Genomic DNA, 22,282 nt, shown 5'->3' on the forward strand with positions numbered 1-22,282 from the left:
TCAGGGCTGGTGCACTGGGATGACCCTGAGGGATGGGACGGGGAGGGACGTGGGAGGGGGGTTCAGGATGGGAACACATGTCCACCCACGGCTGGTTCATGTGAATGTATGACAAAAACCAGTACAATATTGTACAGTAATTAACCTCCAACTAAAATAAATAAATTTACAAAAAAAAAAAGAAGTGGTAGTATATGCAATGGAATATTACTCAGCCATAAAAAAGAATGAAATATTGCCATGGGCAGCAACATGAATGGGCCTAGAGATTATCATACCAAGTGAAGTAAATCAGACAGAGAGAGACAAATATCGTATGATATCATTTATATGTGGAATCTAAAAGGAGGATACAAATGAACTCATTTTTATAAAACAGAAACAGACTCACAGACATAGAAAACAAACTTATGGTTCCCGAAGAGGAGAAGAGGAGAGAGATAAATTAGAAGTTGGGGATTAATATATACACTCTACTATACATGAAATAATAAACAACAAGGACCTACTGTATAGTATAATCTTGTAATAAGCTATAATGCAAAGGGAATCTGAAAAACAATATATATGTGTCAATCACTTTGCTGTGAAACTAACACCTGAAACTAACACAATGTTGTAAATCAACTATACCTCAATTTAAAAAAAAAATAGATGAAAGATAAAGAAAAATTTTTAACTTTTGCCTTAAGCAATTTACAGTTCTGACAGCAACTTTTAAGGGGTCTGTTAATTTTACAAGCAACTATAAAGTTTATGGTAAGGACATGAAAAACATAAGAATTGTTCATAGGGTTTCTGGAAACTCTGGGTTAAGTGTAAGTGTTCCCTACTTCTGGGTTTGCACACACAGTGGATGGTGTTTGGCCAGAGCTGCTACTACCCTGGGGGTCAGAAATACCCAAATGCACTCACAGTGCTTCGCACAGCAGACAACCAACACTAACCAGAGCAGAATTGTGTGGCTTTTGAAAACGCCTTATAAATGATCTAATGTGAGGTCACAGTAATCCTGAAAGGTTTAATTTCCTCTTTTGTAAAATGGAGATATTCCAGTATCCGTTCACCTAATAGCACTTATCATTTACGTATTTATTTATGTTGGTATCCCCATTTCACAGATATGGAAAAGTAGATTCCGGGGGTAAGAATGTACTTCTTGTTTGATCTTCTTTCAGGCAAGTGAGAGGGAGAAGGCGAGCCTGGCTCTGATGCGCCCTAGTCTGGAAGGGAGAGGGAAGGTGGTGATGCCCTTAATGTCCAGGGGATTGGGGAAGGACAAGAGGGCACGGTGGGCTGGAGTTGCTGGAGGTGCTTGGGGCCCTGTGGATTTGAGGTGCTTCTGAGCCATCTGATGCGAAGAACCGACTAATTGGAAAAGACCCTGATGCTGGGAAACACTGAGGGCAGGAGGAGAAGGGGACGACAGAGGATGAGATGGTTGGATGGCATCACCGACTCAATGGACATGAGTTTGAGCAAACTCTGGGAGTTGGTGATGGACAGGGAGGCCTGGTGTGCTGCAGTCCAAGGGGTCGCAAAGAGTCGGACACGACTGAGCGACTGAACTGAGCTCGTGGAGAGGGAAGCAGCTGCAGGCGCTAGGAGGAGGTTACTCAGCGGCTGCCCTATGATCGCCCCCAGGTCATCCTCCAGTCTATTCCTGTCCTGTCTGCGCGCGGATGCTGACTCCGCCGACTTTTCTTGACCGGCGAGGTCTCGGGACCCTCCTCGCGGCGGCGATCCTGGCGCCGGAGCTTCTCCCTCCAAAGTCCCCCTTACCCGCCGGCGTTCCCAGGCGTTAGTTGGCGGCTTTGGGGAAGGCGCCTTCCTGAGCCTCCGTGTCCCTTCTGTAAAGCCGGAGTGAATAGCAGAGTAAACTGCAGAGCTGGGATGGGATTTAAGTCAGATAGCAGCGTGCGCTCCGAGGGCGCGAAAGGCCCCCAGGTCCCTCCGCACCGAGGGGGCCCCCGCGGCGACCGCGTTATCGGCCCGACTCCCCAGGTGCGGGCCCGGCCCTGCTCTCCCTGCCGCCGCCGCCCCCTTCCTCCGCCCAGCGGGCTGTGGGCGAGGAGCGATGGGCTCTGCCCGGCGCTGGCGCCTCCGCGCGGGCGCCCGGGTGCCCGCCCCGCCCGCCGCCCGCACCCGGAGGTGCTCGCCGCTCCCGGAGCTGGGCGGGGCGGGGCGGGCGCGGCCCTCGTGATCCCCGCGGACGCCCGGACCTCGCCCTCCTGCCGCCCTGTGCCCTGCCCGGCCCGCTCGGCCCGCCTGGCCTCAGAGCCCCGAGACCCGACGCCCGGCCCGTCGCCTCGCTCTCCCTGGCAGGACCGGAGCGGGCAACCCGGGAGTCCCGGCGGCCAGGGCCGACACCCCTGGGAACGGAGTCGGTGAGTTCAGGGAGAACCGGGGCGGTGGGCGGGTCCGCGGTACTGGCTGCAGCCCCGCCGGTGTGAAAACGCCCCCAGCAGCCCCCCAGGCCTCGGTCCCTCCTGACCGATGAGGAGGACGCGCCCAGGCCCCCACCCCCACCGAACCCCAAAGCCAGGCTTCACCTGGAGAGCCTAACCGGAAGTCTGGGAGCCCATTCTGGGCAAATCGGTTTCCATCAGAAGTCCTGTCGGGCGATGGCCCTGCACACCGGGCTGAGCCTGGCCCTCCGAGGAGACTCAGGGGCGCTCAGGGGCCCGTCACTCAGGCAGTTTGGGGAGCTACTCCTGCCAGAGAGAGAGCCCTGGGGCGCCCTGGCAGGGGAGGAGGTGTCCTGGATTTGGGGCCCCTGAAAGCCCCACTTTTATTGGAATTTTGTTTGCTGACAGGCCCCCAGACCAGCCCACAGGGCCGGGGGGGAAGGATCTGCAGGTGAAGGGAGTCAGGGAGTGGCCACCAGCCCCAGGCCCCTGCCCCAGCCAGAAAGTGAGGAACGCATGGACTGTGGCCCGCCAGGCTCCTCTGTCCAGGGGCTGCTCCAGGCAGGAATACTGGAGCGGGTTGCTGAGCCCTCCTCCGGGGGACCTTCCCGACCCCCCAGGGATCGAACACTTGTCTCTGGCGTCTCCCACATTGGCAGGTGGGCTCTTTACCAGAATCGCCACCTGGGAAGCCTGGGTCAGACCTGCTTACAAAGGCCCTCGGGTCTCCCAGGCTCAGACACCTGTGTCCTGTGCACCTTAACCACATGTTGGGAAGAACCCCACTCCAGTGTCAGTTGGGACCTTTACATTTTTATGTGTTTTGTTTTGTTTTGTTTTCCGTCTTAGTTACATATTTCTTTCTGAGAGGCTGGAGTGATAAAGAGGGGTGGCAGGCCCCCACTGGCTCACTAGATGCAAAGGCAGCAATGCCGATGGCCATGAAGCCCAGGGAGACAGTCAGGCTTAAAGTCCATGGTGGTGGAGCAGCGGCGTTGGCACCTGGGTTCAGCCAGTCACGTCCATCTTTCACCATCTAGCCCTCTGTCGGCCACTCCACTAGGCTTCAGCAAGACCCACCTTTCTCGGACAGAAGCCCCATGCCTGGGTCTCCAGGGCCTCACGCCTTAGAATCCAAGCACCAATCATAGGCCCCTGTGCTCCCCCTACGTCCAAACTCTGCACGCATTGGTAGGTGCCCCGCAGGAGTGACTGAGGACCGATCCAGGCACACAGACTAGCAGGCAAGGGGCCCTATTGATTAAGGCATTAGTGACTGAAATGCTAAGGCCAGCTCAGGGGGAGGCTTGGGTGGTGGTGAAGAGGTGCCAGAGTCCCGCAGGCTACTTGGAAGGGTGGCTTCGGTGCCCTCAGATGGCAGCGTGGTGATGGCTCATGGGGGCCCCCGCCCCTGCCATCGGGTCAGTGTTCGGGGGCTGCCTGTCTCATTCTTTGCAGAAGCAATCTCTGGAGGATGAGGCTCCCCTCCCCTGCACCCACCCTATGATCTCTCCCTCTAATTCCAACATCCTGGCATCACCCAAGGCTGGAGATGTCCGGAGAAGTCATGGTACAGCTGCAAACGCTGAGACCCGCAGGGGAAGGGGACTGGTCCCTCGTCCAGTGGGGGTCGGCTGGTGCCTGAACCGGGATTGGAGCCCAGCCCCTGACGCCCAGGGCGTCCGTGTCCCGCGGCATCACCTGGGGCCCCGACCTTGCTCCGGACTCTGTAGCCAAGGATTTCCTGCAAGTGTGGAAGGATGTCTGTGTAGAAACAAGGGTTCTAGCAGCTCCCCAGGGAGTTGACAGAGCGGCGAGATGGAGCAGAAGGGAGGCAAGTGGCAGGGCTGGAGCTGCTGGGATGATTTCCGAGCACCTGCAGGGGTGGGCTGCCTCCAGGGTGGAAATGTGCTCATCTTGCAGCTGAGAAAGGTTGAGGGGTTGGTCGCGTGTCTGGGAAGCCAGCCCTGCCTGCAGAAGTAACCACACAATCCTGCTCTGAAGGCAGCATTTGGGAAACAGCCTCAAAGGGTTAATGCAGAGCCCCCCTGCCCCCAGCTAGCACCTGGGCCTTCCCCCAAGAATGTGCCTGTACCTTTCTAGATAAGGGTCACTCACCTGATTCTGAGTCAGAGAGCATTCCTGCCATTGTCAGTAGGGCATTGAAGAGGAACTTGGGCTTGCTGGAAAGTTTATCAGCTCAGGAGGTGACGACTCATTCTTGCCTTTGTTCCCAGGCTCGGGGGGCCCCTCCAATCCAAGTTATGTGTAGGAAGAACCCCCACCCATATTTCCCCTTAATGGGGTCAAAATATGAACTCAAATCTTTAACAGATACAGATGAGCCACGGCTGAAATGCAGTGATCTGGGTTCAGGCTATCCACTTTGTAAAACCAGTTCCACTGTCTCTTTCCAACTCATTAACTTCTATGTAACGTTCTTTTTTCTCCATTATAACTTATAAATGACTGGGGAGGGCTAACAGTCTTGAAGATTAACAATGTGATTAAATCTGAGCCCTGGACCAAGCACAAATTCAAAGTGTTTTGTTCAGGAAGCTCATGACTAGGCGTTATCTACACCCAAGTGGAACCAGGAGCAGATAGAGCCTGGTGAGTCTGCCCTCCCCAGCACGCACACCCTGGGAGGTTCCCCCGGGGCCAGGGCAGGTCAGAACCCTGTCCCCTCTGTGGGTCAGGCGTGTCCTCTGCTCCCATGTTCCCCCTGACTGTGGTGGTTGGAGGGATACCTGGTAGAGACCAGGGTCTTGGTGAGCAAAGTGGGGAGTGGTGGGAGAGATGACCATGGCTGAAAGGCTGTCCCCTCCATGAATCCAGGGTCCTTATACGTGGCTGTACCTGGCAGAGTACCTGGCACCTTCTACCACATCCCAAGCACCCCCATCAACGTACCAGCGTGACACAAGCCAGAAGGATGCTAACAGCTCCCAATTGCTAATGTCTTCTGGTTTATTCACTTTGGTTGCTGAAATCAAACATATTCTCCATTCAGTTTAAGGTTATTTTCTAAAGATAGTTTTTAAAAAGCTTTAGCGACCTAAATGTCCATCAACAGAGAAATGGATAAAGAAAACGTGGTACATATATACAGTGGAATAGTCAGTTCAGTTCAGTCGCTCAGTTGTGTCCGACTCTTTGCGACCCCATGGACTGCAGCATGCCAGACTTCCCTGTCCATCACCAGTTCCTGGAGTTTGCTCAAACTCATATCCATTGAGTCAGTGATGCCATCCAACCATCTCATCCTCTGTCGTCCCCTTCTTCTCCTGTCTTCAGTCTTTCCCAGCATCGGGGTCTTTTCCAATGAGTCAGTTCTTTGCATCATGTGGCCAAAGTATTGGATTCTCAGCTTCAGCATCAGTCCTCCCAATGAATATTCAGGGTTGATTTTCTTTAGGATTGATTGGTTTGATCTCCTTGCAGTCCAAGGGACTCTCAGGAGTCTTCTCCAACACCACAGTTCAAAAGTATAAGTTCTTCAGCGTTCAGCTTTCTTTATGGTCCAATTCTCACATCCACACATGACTACTGGAAAAAACCATAGTTTTGACTAGATGGACCTTTGTCAATTAAGTAATGGAATCTTACTCTGCCATTAAAACTAAAATAATGCCATTTGCAGCAACATGGAAGGATCTAGAGATGGTCATACTAAGTGAAGTCTGTCAGAGAAGGAGAAATATGGTTTGACATCCCTTATATGTGGAATCTAAAAAGAAATGATACAAATGAACTTACAAAGCAGAAGCAGACTCAAAGAGAACGAACTTACCATTGCCCTGGGAAAGATAGGAGGAAGGGATGGATAGGGAGTTTGGGATGGACATGTGCATGCTGCTATATTTTAAGTGGATAACCAACAAGGACCTGTATTTTACAAGGAACTCTGCTCACTGTTATGTGGCAGCCTGGATGGGAGGGGAGTTTGGGGGAGACAGGATGCATGTATATGTATGACTCAGTCTGCTATTCACCCGAAACTATCACATTGTTTGTTAATTGGCTACACCCTAATGAAAAATAAAAAGTTAAAAAAAAAACTAGCTAGAACCAACTAGGTCCAAGATGGAAAAAAAAAAAGCTTTAAACTACCACCTCCGCCCACCCACCATCACTGCTACCAACAACAATGAGATAAACTGACAAAAATAATTAAAAGCTTTAAGCTTCTGTACTTCATCAACTCACTGAATGGGAAGGTTGGTCACTGTTGGGGGCCACAGGCTGCTGACCCCTGGCTGTCCCGGGAACCTGCTTCCCTGGGAAGCATCACCTCCCAGCTGCATGGCATAGCGTCCTATGAATGGGGCGGATCTGAAGTTTCCAGTCACTCTCCTCCCCTCCTCTCCCAGCCCCTCCTGCTCACCCAGAAGTTGGACCAGAGCTAAAAACAGGCACCAGAGTAAAAGTTTTCAGATTATGTCTACCCCATGAAGTATCGACAGTCCGCTCTTAGGTTAGCTACATGGGATGCTTGTTTTTCAAACTCTGTATTACCTCATTCCTGGCTTCATTAAACAGAGCATCATGAACACACATCAGTTTCCCTGGTGGCTTAAGACCATAAAGAATCTGCCTGCAGTGCCTGAGACCTGGGTTTGATCCCTGGGTCGGGAAGATCCCCTGGAGAGGGGAATGACTACTCACTCCGGTATTCTTGCCTGGAGAATCCCATGGACAGAGGCAGGCTACAGTCCATGGTGTGTGTGTAGGGGGGTGGTCACAAGCTGTCGGACACGACTGAGAGACGAACACTGTCACTTAACAACTCAGGGTCACCGCTGGAACCTCTGACTTGGTGCAAAGTCATGAAGCCCTGGTTCCCTTGAAGCACTGTGCCCTGACCATCGCTCTCTGTTCACAGCTCAGGAGCTTCTGCCCGGCCTCACTCCAGGCAGCAGGCAGCCAGCCTGGGTGTCTTCTCCACCCCATCCCTGGCAGGCACCCCGCTCTCCGGAGGTGACTCCCTGGTCCAGGATCGCCAGTCCCCAGGCTGCGATCGACTTGGCTGTCTAAGCCAGGAAGCCAAGTGCCATCCTTGTTAGAAAGGAGCATCAGACAGAAGAGACAGGCTTGAGAGGGGCGGGGAGTGCGTCCTCTGGGTGTGGAGCCTCCAGGCAGGGGTTCTGACCCCGAGTGGGTCATTCATCCATGGGCCATCGGTCACTGACCCACTCTAAGACAGTTAAGCTTGCATGGCAAGAAAAACATACTGGTTTCTTTTTGTTTTATTTTTCTCCCTCACACCTCGCAAGTTAAGTTTCTTGAAATGAAGCCTGAAACTGTGACTTTTCCTTTAGGAGAGGAGACAGAATGCTGACTACTCAGCTGATAGTCACGGCTTTCATCTGCTCTGAAAATAGAATTTCAAATGAATGTTCTTCTTATGACAGAATTTTTTCAACGACAAGTAAAAAGCAAAAATGAATAAACCCCAGTCATCCATCAAATGACTTTTTGTTCCATTTTTTAAAGAAAAACAGAAACTATGTGCTCTGGGGAAGCATCAAGAATCGGTTTGGGTTTAATGTTTTCGCATCCAAAAATCTCAATTCAACTGTAAAGAAAACAGTTTGAATGATTCTGATCCATCAGGGCATCCTCTTAACACAACATTCACAGCATAGTGCTTGAGTTTGGAAATATTGAGAGGGTCAGTGCAAAAAAAAAAAAATTAGAAATTATTTTTCACCTATTTTAAGGCATAGTTTGACAGCCACGGGATCTCTGTGGCCACTTTCATTTTAAGCGGTATCTGAGTGTTACTCCGAAAATGTCACTCTTCATAATTAACCTCTTGTAGGGCAAACTGGCTTTCTAGCACAGAGCAAGTGTCGTTTGCATTTGCACAGAGATCACTTTCAGGAGGTCAGCGTCAGTGAATGGAGATGCTGCTCAGAATTCAGAAGCAGATTTGAGTCTTTGGTTGGTGTGTAAGCTTCCCAGGGAGACCAGACAGGCTGGGTCCCTTCTCTGATGTTCCTAAAAAGCAGGTTCCAGTCCTTCGTGAAGACTCGCTGAGGTCACCCAGAGATTCTTGAACTTTCGGTTCCCACCAAGATCCCATCACCCAAACAGAATCTGCCTCCCAACCCCGTCCCGCCAGAAAAGAGCTGGACTGAGTGCAGCCGCCACGTCCCCGGCCAAGGGCCTGCTGTCCACGCACCGCAGACCAGAGAGGCGGGGGCGCAAAAATGTGTCCCCGAGTGCCAGGGGGAGGTAGCCGCCATCACGATATACGAAATGATGCCCCACTAGCTGTTAGGAGGTGTGACGACACGCTCAGGGGGTGGGCGTGCTGGGGGAGGGGGAGACAGGCAGAGGACCCATCGAAGACATTGTCGGAACGCAGATTCTGAATCAGGAGGGCCAGGGCCTGGGAGTCCGCGTTTCTCACAGGTTCCGGGAGATGCTGCTGGTCCACAGAGCGCACCCTGAGTAGCGAGCAAGATGGCAAAGTTCTGCTCCTCTTGGTTTGTGACAGCTGGGTTTTCCTTCCTTTGTCTTCTTGGTGTGAATTGGGATCTGCAGGGTCCAGAAAGTCACAGTGTCATCTGAATTCTGACTCTGAGCTGTGGGGACTCTACGCATGGGTTTACTTATTTTGACTGTGCGTGTTTCCAGACACACGTTTGCCTGTTTTCAAAAACGACCTAACCCAGGTTCCAGCTCCTGGGAAATCGGTGTTTTCCACGTTGCCTCTTCCTCTGTGACTTGGCCGGCACCTGCACGGGCCTCCTGGGCTGACCGCTGGGCCCTGTGTCACTCCAGGTGTGACCCTGACGAGCAGCCGCGATGGGGAAGACACTGGATCTTTCCAAGCTCACGGATGAAGAGGCCAAGCATGTCTGGGAGGTGGTTCAACGGGACTTCGACCTTCGAAGGAAAGAAGAGGAAAGGCTAGAGTAAGTGTGTGTGGCGCAACCCTTGCAGCGTGGCCCTAGTATCTCTGGAGGGGCCGGCCCCTTGGGGGTCTCTGGGTGGGCAGATGGTAGTAACTCGGTGGAGGACACTGGATGAAAGTCACATGCTTTCTGACCTCAGTTCCCCCTTAATTAAAACAAGGAGCTCTGACTTCCTTCCTGATGGTCAGACATTCCCCGAATAGTTTTATTTCAACTTGATCCAGCGCCAGGGTGACAGTCTCTCCTAATGCTAAGACTACAGCCTTGCACGAATAAAGGTGATGAAGAGGGAAAGTCTCGATGCTGATCTGCAACACCCAGAAGCCGGGATCAAGGGCTTTCAGAACAAAGGCGGACTTTCCCCTCTTCCCAGCAGAGTGGGGGGCACCCCATCCTCACTGTGGAGGCCCCAGAGCCATCTTGCAGGTCTCTCCTGTGGGCTGAGCTAAAGCCCCCTTGGCGTTATTTGTTCTTCTGCTTTGCATCTTCCTCTGCCAAACGTCCAAGGCTTAGCTGTCTCCTGGGCTCCCTTGTTGCCTCGGGGTATTTTGTGGGTTGGCAGGCCTATTGCAAAGGAGACGTTAAGTGAAGACTCAAGGCAGGTGGGAAGTGGCCAAGAGAAAGGCCTAAAAGGCTCCTGGCGGTAGAGGGTAGAGAGGAGGTCAGAGCTGGGGTGGGGCGCAGGCAATCACGGGGCCAAAGACCCAAGCAGGACTTCGACTGGCTGTTCTCTGCTTGGCGCAGGCCTTTAGGCAAGAGAGGAGCAAGACCCAGATTCTGCTCTGCCACCAGCGGGCTCCTGAGAAGCAGTCGGATTAGCTGTCCAGGGGGAGCCAGCAAGTTTGCCTAAGGGCTGGTCGTGGGGTCTTGATTTTAGGGGAGTGGGCGTGGAGGTCACGGAGGACTCGAGTCAGGACCTGAGTAACTGTGGGTGTGGAGGGGTCCTCACCTCACCCGGGGAAGCTGAGGGCGGAGCAGGTGCGGAGGGAACCAGGACACAGATCTGTGGACCCTGGGCGGCCCGTTAGACATGAGGGGGACAGGGCGGCCCCACACACACCGGCCGGGAGCCCAGCGAGACAGGCCTGTGGGAGTGTCCACCTGCAGAGGCCGAGGCTGCTGTGATCACGCCAAATCCTGCGGCCTAAAGCAGGCACACAACTCTCTCCTGGGCCTGGAGCTCGGGAGTCAAGGTGTTGACAAGCTGCCAAGTGAAGCAAGTTCAGTGAAGCCCAGCACCCCCTGGTGATGGCGGGGAGGGGTCCGGAGCAGCACCAGGGGGCTTTTGCTGCCTCTCTGCAGCCGTCCTCCCCTCTGCTCTGTCCCGGGCTGCAGGACACCCCCTGGGTTTTCAGTATGAAGCAGCTTTCACCCCGCTGGTGTTGGGGCCCTGACTCCCATCAGTTGCCGCGACCAGGGCCCAGAGCCGACCTTGGGCGTCATCCCGGTGCTGGCTGGGGCAGGCGCCCACCTTGCCTCCGGTCTCCTCTCTGCCTCAACCTGGAGGCTGTGCCTGGGGCCAGGGCCACATGCTGTTAGTGACAGAGGCCGCCGGGTCTTTCCTGTCTGGGGATCACAGCTCCTCCAGGCAGCCTAGCTGTTGTCAGTCTTGTTTTTAATGGCAGCTCAGACCCTCCCATTCCATGCCTTTATAGAAGCACAGATCGATCGGGGGGAGGGGATCACAGCTCTTCAGGGAGACCTTTGAGGGCGTCAGCCCCTCTCTCTGTCCAGGCAGAGCGCGGGTAGTTTTGTAGAAATTCCTGTTTCTTGCCTACAGGGAGCACCACACCCTTCTGACCCTCATCACCCTTACTTTCCATATTTCTTGTGGTCATTTCATGTTGCAAAGAGGAGACTACCCCCCGTAGCCTCCAGCTACTGCTGGAAAGGAAGTCTCCAAAGGATCCCGCTGGTGACACAGCCTCTCCTGGGGGGCCCTTGGATCAGGTCAGGTCCCTGGTCAGTCAGTTAAGATCAGGGTGACAGCCTCGTTCAGAAGTCCCCGAAGCCTTCTGCTCAGGAGTTTGTGTCTTCTCGGGCAGAAGGTGAACGATTAGGGGTGAGCTTGTTAAATACGACAGCGCAGGACGTGGTCCCTGGGAGTGTCCGAGGCGGTGGTTGGGAGAATCCATGCCAGGGTCAGGGCGAGGATGCTGGCGCCCCGGACGTGCTCCCGTGTTAGCGCCTCCTGTGCGCACCGCCGCCGGTGATAGGTTTGGAAGAGCTAAGCCTCGGGGCCGAGTGAAGGGCGCCTGTGGAAACGCCGAGGTGCTTGTCTCTTGCCAGGTGTCCTTGGTTATCCAAGCAGCAAGAGCTGAAGCCGCCTCTGCCTGTGACAAGCCTTTTCCCCATGTCCCCCTGACCCCCGGGAGCAGGACTCAGGCATGTGGTCGTGCGGCTCTGTGAGGCCAGAGCCCACGGGCTCACGTTCCGCTCCGGCGGGGCTGAGACTTAGGAAAGGCACAGCTCAGAATGAAGACTGGTGTTTGGACAGTGACGTTGGTTCTGCAGAGTGCGTTGGCTGGTATGAAACGGAAGACGGTTTAAAAACCATAAACCTCCTTCTTCCTGGCCTCGTCTCAACGTTAATCTCTGCATTTAACCAATTTCAATGTTAACCATCCATCTCCTGCAACCACACTATCCCAGCCTCTGTAGCACACTGGCGTTTCTGCACGGTCCCTTGGGGTCCTCATGGGCGCTCCCAGTTCCTGGGTCTCTAATCTCTGAATCAACAACAGCCTGAGTGCAGGCACTGGCCCTCAGCTGAGCACTGAGTGGGTGCCTGTAACAAACTGAGCAGCTCAGGGGTTGTTCAGATGAGCAGGGTGTTTTTTTTTATTTTTATTGAAATAGAGTTGATTTACTAGGCTGTGTTAGTTTCACATGTACAACAATCAGATGAGTTTTTGATGTCTTTGATACGCTCCAAAAGAGAGGCCAAATGGATGGACCAGCTCAAAACCTTACCAAGGTCATTGAGAGAACAAAGTCAATAGAGGGGAAAAAACTGTGAAACCAAGAACCAAACACATTCATTACTTGCAAGGCACTTGCCCATCCTGAATACACATCAGATGGACACAGTGTGTGCGCTCAAGGTTGGTTCACCAGCAGCAAGGTCGATTCACCAAATACACCAACTAGGAAACCATCAAACAAAAACGCGTTTCATTCCGCGTTTGCAAAGTGAGCAGAAGTGTGTGTTAGATGGGTTGCTGTTCAGTTTTTCTCCCCAGGTGGGAGCATCCACCTGTTAGGGATACTGGGGCAGGGCCTGGGCGAAGATTCCAGCACCCTCTCGCACGTGGTAGGACCAGCACTGCTTTGACCTCTCCTGTCAAAGTGAGTGACCAGTGAGCTGGCCCAGGCCCTGACCCTAATGCCCAGTGCCCGGTAGACCGTCCCCACGACATGAGAGCCTCTGACCCCTTGGCCAGGCCTGACCTCCTGCCGTTTGTGGAGGACACTTGCGGCCCTGTGGGGAAGACGGATGCCAGCCAGTGTTGAAGGTCTGTATCTGCTGTGAGCCTCCTAAAGAGATGTCCCGCATAGAACACATTTGTTCCAGGGACCACCAGGCCTGCTGGTAGACCTCTCGGACAGCTCCCCTCCAAACTGACCAGGAGGATGTCCCTGGGAGGCTAGCTCCTGAGTGACAGAGGCCTTGTGGAGCTTCCAAACAGCTTTCCTTGCAGACTATTTTGGGAATTTAAGGAGGAAGGGGGAGGCCATATAGCCTCTGATTTAGCCCCAGGCAGATATAGTCTCTCCCTGGAGTTGGTTTGTGCGACCAGCGACTGGGGAGTGGGGTATTTACTGTACAGAGTGTGACGCTATTCTTGGCTTCCCCTCAGAACACCGTGCTGCACTCCAGAGGATCCCAAACCCCAAAACGCACAGAAATCGTTAGGCAGCTCATCAAACCTTCACTCCCCTCCAAGACCCCGGGCCTTGGAATGAGCTTGCCTGCTTCCTCACAGAAGGCTCAAGGCTACCAGGCATCACCTCCCCCCTCCCTGCACTTACCGTGTTCACGTCCACCCTGTCTTCCCTCTCGGGTCCTCGCCGGTACTCTGAACCTTTCCTCTGCTCCCGACTCCTGGAGCTGCCTCAGTTACTCCCGTTCTGTACTCTGGCTTCTGCTTGGAACGTCAGTAGGGTCTAGCACCATACTGAAAGAAACAAAACTAAAGCAAGAACAAAGAAACCAAAACCACAGAAAGCCTTTCCTTTGGCCCTAACGCCCTGCTAAATGCTGGCACATCTTGCTTCCTTAATTTCAAATGATCCAAGCGCTGCACATCCTTACATCTGCCTCATGTTCCACTGGTCTGTATTGGCAGCTACCCCTCGGGGCCCAGTCGAAGCCCTTCTCAGCCCCTAGTCTTCCCTGACCTTGGGCCCTGCCTTCCTCATCAATCCCGTGTCTGTACTGGGTGTTCCTTTCCCCACCCCTTCCTGGCTTTTCTCTGTGGTTACTTTGAAGGCTCCTCTTCTTCCTTGTGGTGCACTAAAGGAATAAGTTGCCTAAGACATGTCTTCTCAAAGTCCGTGAAAGCACCTGGACCCCGTCAGATCTTTCATCTTTCGAATACCCAAAGGACAAAGAATTCCTAAGCTATTTAAACTGCTTCAGACCAGGAAAGAAATGTTCCTTAGGCTCACTCTGATACCCTATATTAACAAAGATGAAGGAGGAAAAATACAGCTCAGTTAAATCACCATTTTAATATGCCTAAGGCCGTAATGGAAGTCACTAGCCTCGTATATCTATTTAAATTAATTGAGTGCAACTTAAAAATCAGTTCTTCTGTCTCATTAGTCGTATGTCAAGTTTTCAATGGCCATACTCATGGGTAGTGGCTGCCACACTGGACCGACAAATTTAGAACGTTTCCATCATCGCTGAAATTGTATTGGACATCCCAGGCTAAGGAGACAAAACTCATGCTTATCTCAGAACTGTGGAAGAATGTTTGGTAGCACACTATTTTTGATGACTTTTTTAAGTAATAAAATTGAAATTAAAGGATACTTTTTTAACATGATGAAAAGATGCTCCAAACAATAGCCATCATGATATATTAATGTTAGAAACAAGGAAAGAATTTCTTTCATTGCCACTTATCATGACCAATTTAGCATGTTCTATTAGTGCTAGCCAATGCAATTAGAGAAGGCAACAAAATAAGTAGTATACCAAGGGACAGGGAAATCCAAAACTGTTACCTGCAGAAGGTAAAAACCTAAGATAGTTACCTGCAAAATTTTAAAAAAGAGAGAATTTAGTAGTCTAGCTATATAAGATACAAGGATATAAAAGAAAATCAGTGTCCCCTTGGTAGACATCAGAGGTAACCAATTAGAACATACATAGAAAAATCCTATTTATTAAAAAAAAAAAAAAATGAAGTACCTAAGGAGGAAGGGGAAGGTGAGGTAAATTGGGAGATTAGGCTTGACATAAATACACTCCCATGTATAAAATAGATAGCTCGTGAGATCCTGCTGAATAACACAGGTAGCTCACTTCAATGTTCTATGATAACCTAGATGGAGGAATGGGTGGGACGTCTAAAAGGGAGGTGCTATATGTATACATATGGCTGATTCACTTCATTGTACAGCAGAAACCAACAGAACATTGTAAAGAAATTATACTCTAATTAAAAAAAGAAATATGTAATAGCCATATAAAGAATAGCATAAAACATCACTAAACAACATACCAAAACTGTAAATTGTAACAAGTGATATCATATCCTCTATATGGGAAGAATGCTGCAATGATGTTGGCTCTTGAGGAATTAGTGTCAAATTCCTAAGGCATTTGAGGGAATATGAAAAAAATATTATAGAAAATGAAGACGTAAGACACAGCAATTTAAATAAGACTAATAAGCAGGGCCTTATTCCATGAGATAATAAAAAGTATTTAATGCTACATTAATTAACATAACATGGGCCTTTCACAGATATAAATAATCAATGAACCAACGTGAAAGTTCTAAAATGCAACCAAATATGTGTAACAGTTTCCAGTACAATGGCAGCATTTCATATCAGCGAGAAAGGGAAGGATTAATTAAAGCTGAGTGTGTGTTGGGACAGTTGACCATGAGTGCAAGACTAGGGGAGGGAGTTTGACCTAAGTTCAATTTTTAATTGATGTATTAAAAATGTAAAGCATGAAACTATGAAAATTACTGGAAGAAAATATAGCTAAACATGTACCTAATCTTGAGGTGGAAAAACCTACATGTGACAAGACAGGTAGAAATCACAATACAACATATCAATAAGTATTGACTAAATATGTACATCTGAATTTAAAAAGACCAATGTTTAATTTTTTAAAAAATTAGAAGAAAGTTTTAACCGAAATGGCAATGATTTATATCTTTGACCTATAAAGAAAGTCTTAAAATTAGAATGATAAAGAAGTTTCTAAATTAGAAAAGCACAGAAACCCCCATGTTTAAAAAGGAAAGGGGTAAATGAGAATGCAGGGGTGACTCCTGTCAGTGGGTGAGGACCCGGATTTTCCTACAGAGAACACTGTTTTATGTGTTAAGGGCACAGCCCACAAGTCAAATATTAGGCTGTGAACCGTCCCCAGAAAGGCAAACAGATGGTGATATGGATTTGTAATCTTTGCAAACAAACCCAAATGCCTGAGATTATCCATGAAAGATCTCCTGGTGTGAGACATGGCTTGCAAACTATGACTTGCTTTAAAAATAAATAAATAATGAGGAAATTGAGGTCGCCCTTTGCTGGGCCACTTAGCACCACAGACAGACAGCTCCAGGGTTGAAAACACAGAAGCTGAACCAGGAAGTCAGCTGCCAGCAAAGCCTAGAGATTAACTTTGGTCTGAGATCACTTACAAGATTTTGGTGAGGCTCCCTCTCAGCGGTCTGTCATTCACACATCACTGTATAATTCCTCTTTATCCTTTCTTTCATCGTTTGCTCACTCTCTTCAGAAGACTTCAAAGAACTTTGTTGTTGTTGTTGTTCAGTCACTAAGTCGTGTCCGACTCTTTGCAAGTTCATGAACTGCGGCACTCCAGGCTCCTCTGTCCTCCCCATCTCCTGGAGTTTGCTCAGATTTCTGTCCATTGAGTCGGTGATGCCATCCAACCATCTCATCCTCAGGTGCCCCTTCTCCTCCTGCCCTCGATCTTTCTCGGCATCAGGGTCTTTTCCAGGGAGTCAACTCTTCGCACTGGGTGGCCAAAGTGTTGGAGCTTCAGCTTCAACATCAGTCCTTCAATGAATATTCAGGGTGGATTTCCTTTAGGATTAACTAATTTAATCTCCTTGCTGTCCAGGAGCCTCTCAAGAGTCTTCTCCAGCACCGCAGTTTGAAAGCATCAACTCTTCAGGGCTCAACCTTCTTTATGGTCCAACCTTCACATCCATACATGAACTGCTGGAAAAACCATTGAACTTCAGCAAGTTTCCATTTCCCTCGTTATAATTCCTGACACTTATTTGTATAGTCAGGACCTTAGATCATGGACTTTCTTTTGATCCTTACTACTTGACGCTTGTCCTCTTTCAGCAATTCTCTCTGACACTTATGTTTCATTTGGTTGACACACTTCTAATACTACTGTCCCTCAGTTCTGTGCCTCATTGGTTCTTTCACACTCATTCTTAAGGGTCATACTTGAGATTCTATTTCCGGTCCTATGGAGCACATCTTCAAGTTGCTTTCTCAAGAAGGACAGGGGGTAAGGATTTCATACTTGAAATCTCTCAGTTAGGAGTAAGATCTCTGCTCACACACTTTCCCCTCTGAATCCTGGTGGAATAAAAACCCCCAAACATGCCCATTTCCTAATCCCCCAATCTATGAGTATGTTGAGCTATGTGGCAAAGGGGAATAAAAATTGCAGGTGCAATAAAGGCTGCTAGTCAGGGGCCTGGATGCAGGGAGACAATCTTGGGTTAATGGGTAGGTCAGTGTGATCACAAAGAGCCTGATAAATGAAAGGAAGGGGGAGACAGGACAATGTATAAGGGTCATTTATTGTGAGAAGGATTCAACCCACCACTGCTGACTCTGAAGATGGAAGAAGAGCCATGAGCCAGAGAATGCAAGTGCCTTCTAGAAGCTGAAAAAAACAAGGAACCAGACCTTCCCTCAGAGCCTCCAGGAAGGATCACACTCCTGCCAAAACTGTGATTTTTAGGTGCAATCTAGGACTTTCATAGCTAGAGAGAAGAAGTCAATGCCTGGCTTCAAAGTGCCAAAGGTCAGGCTGACCTTCTTGTTAGGGGCTAAGGCAGCCAGTGACTTTAAGTTGAAGCCAGTGCTCATTTACCATTGTGAAAATCCCAAGGCCCTGAAGAACTGTGCCAAATCCACTCTGCCTGTGCTCTATGAATGGAACAACAGAGCCTGGATGAACAGCGCGTCTGTTTACAATATGGTTCACTGGATATTTTAAGGTCACTGATGAGACCCACTGCTCAGAAAAAGATTCCTTTCAGAATATTACTGCTCATTGACAATGCGAAACATCCTCCAAGAGCTCTTATGGAGATTAACAGTGATGTTAATAGAGTTTTCATACTTCGTAACACATGTCCACCCTGCAGCCCATGGCTCAAGGAGGAATGTTGACTCTCCAGTCTTATTCTTTAAGAAATCCCTTTCAGGAGGCTATAGCTGCCATAGATAGTGATTCCTCAGATAGATCTGGGAAAAATAAGTGGAAAACCTTTTGGAAGAGATTCATCATTCTAGATGCTATGAAGAACATCTGCAATTCATGGGAAGAAGTCAAAGTATCAACATTAGTAGGAGTGTGGAAGAAGTTGATTCCAGCCCTCACAGGTGGCTTTGAGGGTCTCAAGACCTCAGGTGGAGGAAACCACTGCAGATGTAATGGAAGTAGCAAGAGAACTAGAATTAGAGGTACAGCCTGAGGCATGAGGGAATTGGTGCAATCTCATGGTACAACTTAGATGAGGAGTTGCTTCTTAAGAATGAGCAAAGAAAGCGGTTTCTTGATATAGGTCTATCCTGGTGAAGATGGTGTGAAGATTGTTGAAATGATAACAAAGCATTTATAATATTCATAAACTTGGTTGGTAAAGCAGAAACAGGATTTGAGAGAATTAACTCCAATTTTGAAAGAAGTTCTACTATGGGTAAATTGCTGTCAAATAGCATTGCATGCTACAGAGAAACTGTTGGTGAAAGGAAGAGTCAATCCACACAGCAGACTTCATTGTCTTATTCTAAGAAGTTGCTACAGCCACCCCAGCCTTCAGCAACTAGCTCCCTGATGTGTCAGCAGCCGTCAGCACAGAACTGTCCCCCCACCATCAAACAGAACATGACTCAGAAGATGGTTAACAATTTTTAACACCAAAGTACTTTAGAGTATGTGCACTGCTTTTTCAAACATAATGCTATTGCATACCTACTAGACTCCAGTATAGTGTAAACATAACTTTTATTTGCACTGGGAAACCAAGAAATTCCTGTGACTCACTCACTTTATTGTGGTGGTCTGGTCCAAACCCACAGGAACTCCGAGGTGTGCCTGAATTACCCACCAGATGTGTGCCCTTCTCTGCCCTGGCCATCATCTTCTCTCCTCACTCCTGTCTCTTCAGCCCTTTCCTCTGCATTCAGGAGAGTAAACGTGTGGCTTCAAAATAAGTGGTTCTCAAGCATTTTGCTCTGAGGGACCCATTAGATTCTTAAATTTTTGAAAACTCCAAAGAGGTTTTGCTTACCTGGGTTATATCTGTCTATACTTTCCTATCAAAAATTGAAACTGGGCATTTGAAAAGTAGTTGTTCATTTGTTTAAAAGAACAATAGCCTCCTTATAATGTAATAAAAATTTTATGAAAAATAAATTTTTCCAAAACAAAAGCACAAATGAGGACAATGGCATTGTTCTGTGCTTTTTGAAAATCCCTTCCGTGTCTGGCATGTTCGGAGATGGCTGAATTCTGATATTTCCTCTGCACTCAGGGTGTTGAAATGTGTTGAAGAAAATCTGACTTCATACAGATGAGGTAGGAAAAAAGAAGGAGGAGCCTTTCCAGATGATTATGGATGTTATGTTCTGACAATACATGAAAACCCTATAACTGGTAGTTTCTTAAAGTTGCAATGTGGAATCTGAAACCACATCAGTGAACTTTCCTTTCCCCATTACATTAAAATCCACTGGTCTGTGTCACACATGGAATGGTTCTTCTATCCACGTGTGGACACTTGTGTAGACTTTCCCGATACCAGTGCATTTCATTATACATAACCAAAGCAATCACACTCATCATTATCACTGCTGATCTCATTAGAAACCTCTCTGTGACAACAACTCTGAAGCTCAGGGAAGCAGAGACATAAAAGTTTTCCAAAAGTCTTCTCTGAGCTTGGAAGCCTGGGTTTTGTCACCAGCAACTAATACCACCACTTGACATGCTCTTTAATTAATTAATTAGTTTACTTTTGGCTGTGCTGGGTCTTCGTTGATGCATTCAGGCTTTTTCCAGTTGCAGGGAGCAGTGGCTACTCTTCATTGCTGTGTGAGGGCCTCCCGTTGCGATGGCTTCTATTGTTGTGGAACTCTAGGGCCAGTCCATCCTAAAGGAGATCATCCCTGAATATTCATTGGAAGGACTGATGCTGAACCTGAAGCTCCAATACTTTGGCCACCTGATGCAAAGAGCCGGCTCATTGGAAAAGACCTTGATGCTGAGACACATGGGGGCATGAGAAGAAGGTGACAGAGGATGAGATGGCTGGATGGCATCACTGACTCAATGGACATGAGTTTGAGCAGGCTCTGGAAAATGGTGAAGGACAGGGAAGCCTGACATGCTGCAGTCCGTGGGGTTGCCAAGAGTCAGACGCACCTGAGTGACTGGACAACAGGCAGGCGGGCTTCAGGAGTTGCCGCTCACGGCTCAGCAGTTGTCACACACAGGCTTAGTTGCCTGGTGGCATGTGGGATCTTCACCAACCCATGAAGAACCCGTGTTCCCTGCATTGGCAGGTGGATTCTTAACCACTGGACCACCAAGAAAGACACACTTCATCAAGACATGCTTTCCTTTTCTTTCTGACAGAGAGCAGAGGGACAGTCTGTTCCTCTGGCTTGATCTGTTCTGAGACCCCAGAACTTTCACCCACCACTGCTCTTGCACGGCCAGGCCAGGGGCCCAAGAGCAGAAAAGACAAACCTTAGTGTTATTGTGAAAAGACTTTTGACCTTGTGGCCCCTATCAAGGGATCTGGGGTACCCCTGGAGGCCCCTGGACCACACTTTGAGAACCACTATTCTGAATCACTGGACTTGACATTCTGCCTGTTCCTCTCCTTGTCGCCAGCTTCACTTCCTTTCCATCTTCACTTTAGCCCAGCCTTCTCCATCTCAGTGGACGTGGTCTGTGGTCTTCCCATCTCAGCCTGGCTTCTTCTTATCTCCTGCTCCTCCCTTGTGTGCCCACTCAGCACAGCACACAGATGGCTTCAAGTCTTCCTTGGTTTCTGGTGGGACATCACATTCAGGCATCTATATTCCTAAAGATGACTTTGAGCCACAGCTTCATGCTGGGCTGCACGGACATCTGGTCAACCCCGTGTTTGCAATAAGCAGGCTATAGATGTCTCTGGTCCCTCAAGATTCTTCAGGTTGGTGGATATTGTCTGTGGCTGGCTGGCATGTGGTGTTATTCTGCTGGACCAACATGGGGTCCCCCTTTTCCTGCCCTCCTGTTCTTCAGCTGTGCAGAAGAGAAGTTATGTCTTAAAGAGTCTGAAGCAGAGTATCTTTATCTGTTCCCCCTAAACTCAAAACTGAAATACACCCACCTCCTCTGGACTCCGTGTGCTCTTGTCCCAGCCACCACGTCTGGACTCTGAGCTCTTATTTAAGAGGACCTCACGCCCTGCACTTTCACTTTCACATCCTGAGATGCTGCTACATCCCCACATCCTCATCTTTCTTCCCAGGGGGTCTGACCCTACCTGGATGGAGAATGAGGGACACTTATTGGGAGAGAAGCTGGACAAGACCCTGCCCAGCCAAGGGGTGGCCTCTGTGTTCTATGGCTGAAGTAGAGACATCAGGAGTGGACCTGAAGACTAGGCCTTTACCCCAGGCCCCAGGTGCTCCACTGGGCCAGGTGGGAAGACTGAGGCAGACACTTTCTTCACATTGTCAGTGCAGCTTTATCTAGACTGGTCAGTGGGTAACTTAGGTTCCTACCACCTCTAGCCTGTGTTTCTTGGTTTTGGGGGCCAAAATAAGAGTCTTATTTTGTGTCTGTCTTCATGAGTACTTTAGTGCACAGTTGGGAGACAGAAGTCAGTGGAGCATAGCCAACGCCTAGTTTGATCAGGAGGTTCCCAGAGCTCCTTAGAATCACTGCCTTGTCTTAGACCCCCTCCCTGCTCTGGGACATCCCCATGAGAAACCACAGTTTCTGCGGAGTTCTCTGGAGACAATGGCATCTAGTGTCTGGCTAATTTTTGTCGCTAAGAATGGATTAATTTGATCTCATCTAAAACTAAAAATATTACTTTTGGCAGACATTCTCTGCAGCCAGAACAAGAGCAGTGTGTGCATTGTCGGGGGCACATTTTCCAATCAGTTCAACTTGGCAAGTTCACCAGGAAGCTGCTATTGAACACTTGCTGGTGTGAATAACTGGTTTTCCCGGGACTCTTCAGTCTTATTCTGGAGAACCAACTTGGGGAGTCAGCTCAACCTGCTCCAGGAGGAAATGCTGTCTGACTTTGCCCTTAGGACTCTCTGTGTACCCTTTTTAGGGAGGTTATTCGGGCAGCTCAGGTGGTAAAGAATCTGCCTTCAATGCAGACCTGGGTTCGATCTCTGGGTTGGGAAGATCCCCGGAGAAGGGAATGGCAACCCACTCCAGTATTCTTACCCGGAGAATCC

At 49.5% G+C, this 22,282-nt stretch overlaps 1 protein-coding gene across 4 annotated transcripts in view; it reads left to right on the top strand.

The window, feature by feature from the left end:
• The first annotated feature begins 2,252 nt into the window (after positions 1 to 2,252).
• The window catches only part of MLPH (melanophilin), a 52,678-nt gene continuing 32,648 nt past the window's right edge, over positions 2,253 to 22,282 (top strand). For all 4 annotated transcript variants that reach the window (XM_061122552.1, XM_061122555.1, XM_061122553.1 and 1 more), the window contains exons 1-2: positions 2,253 to 2,387; positions 9,201 to 9,334. In XM_061122552.1, coding sequence (XP_060978535.1) covers positions 9,225 to 9,334 — 110 coding nt within the window. In that variant the 5' untranslated portion in view covers positions 2,253 to 2,387; positions 9,201 to 9,224. The remainder of the gene's footprint in view (positions 2,388 to 9,200; positions 9,335 to 22,282) is intronic.

Source organism: Dama dama, chromosome 20, assembly GCF_033118175.1.
Source record: "Dama dama isolate Ldn47 chromosome 20, ASM3311817v1, whole genome shotgun sequence".
Taxonomy (NCBI): domain Eukaryota; kingdom Metazoa; phylum Chordata; class Mammalia; order Artiodactyla; family Cervidae; genus Dama; species Dama dama.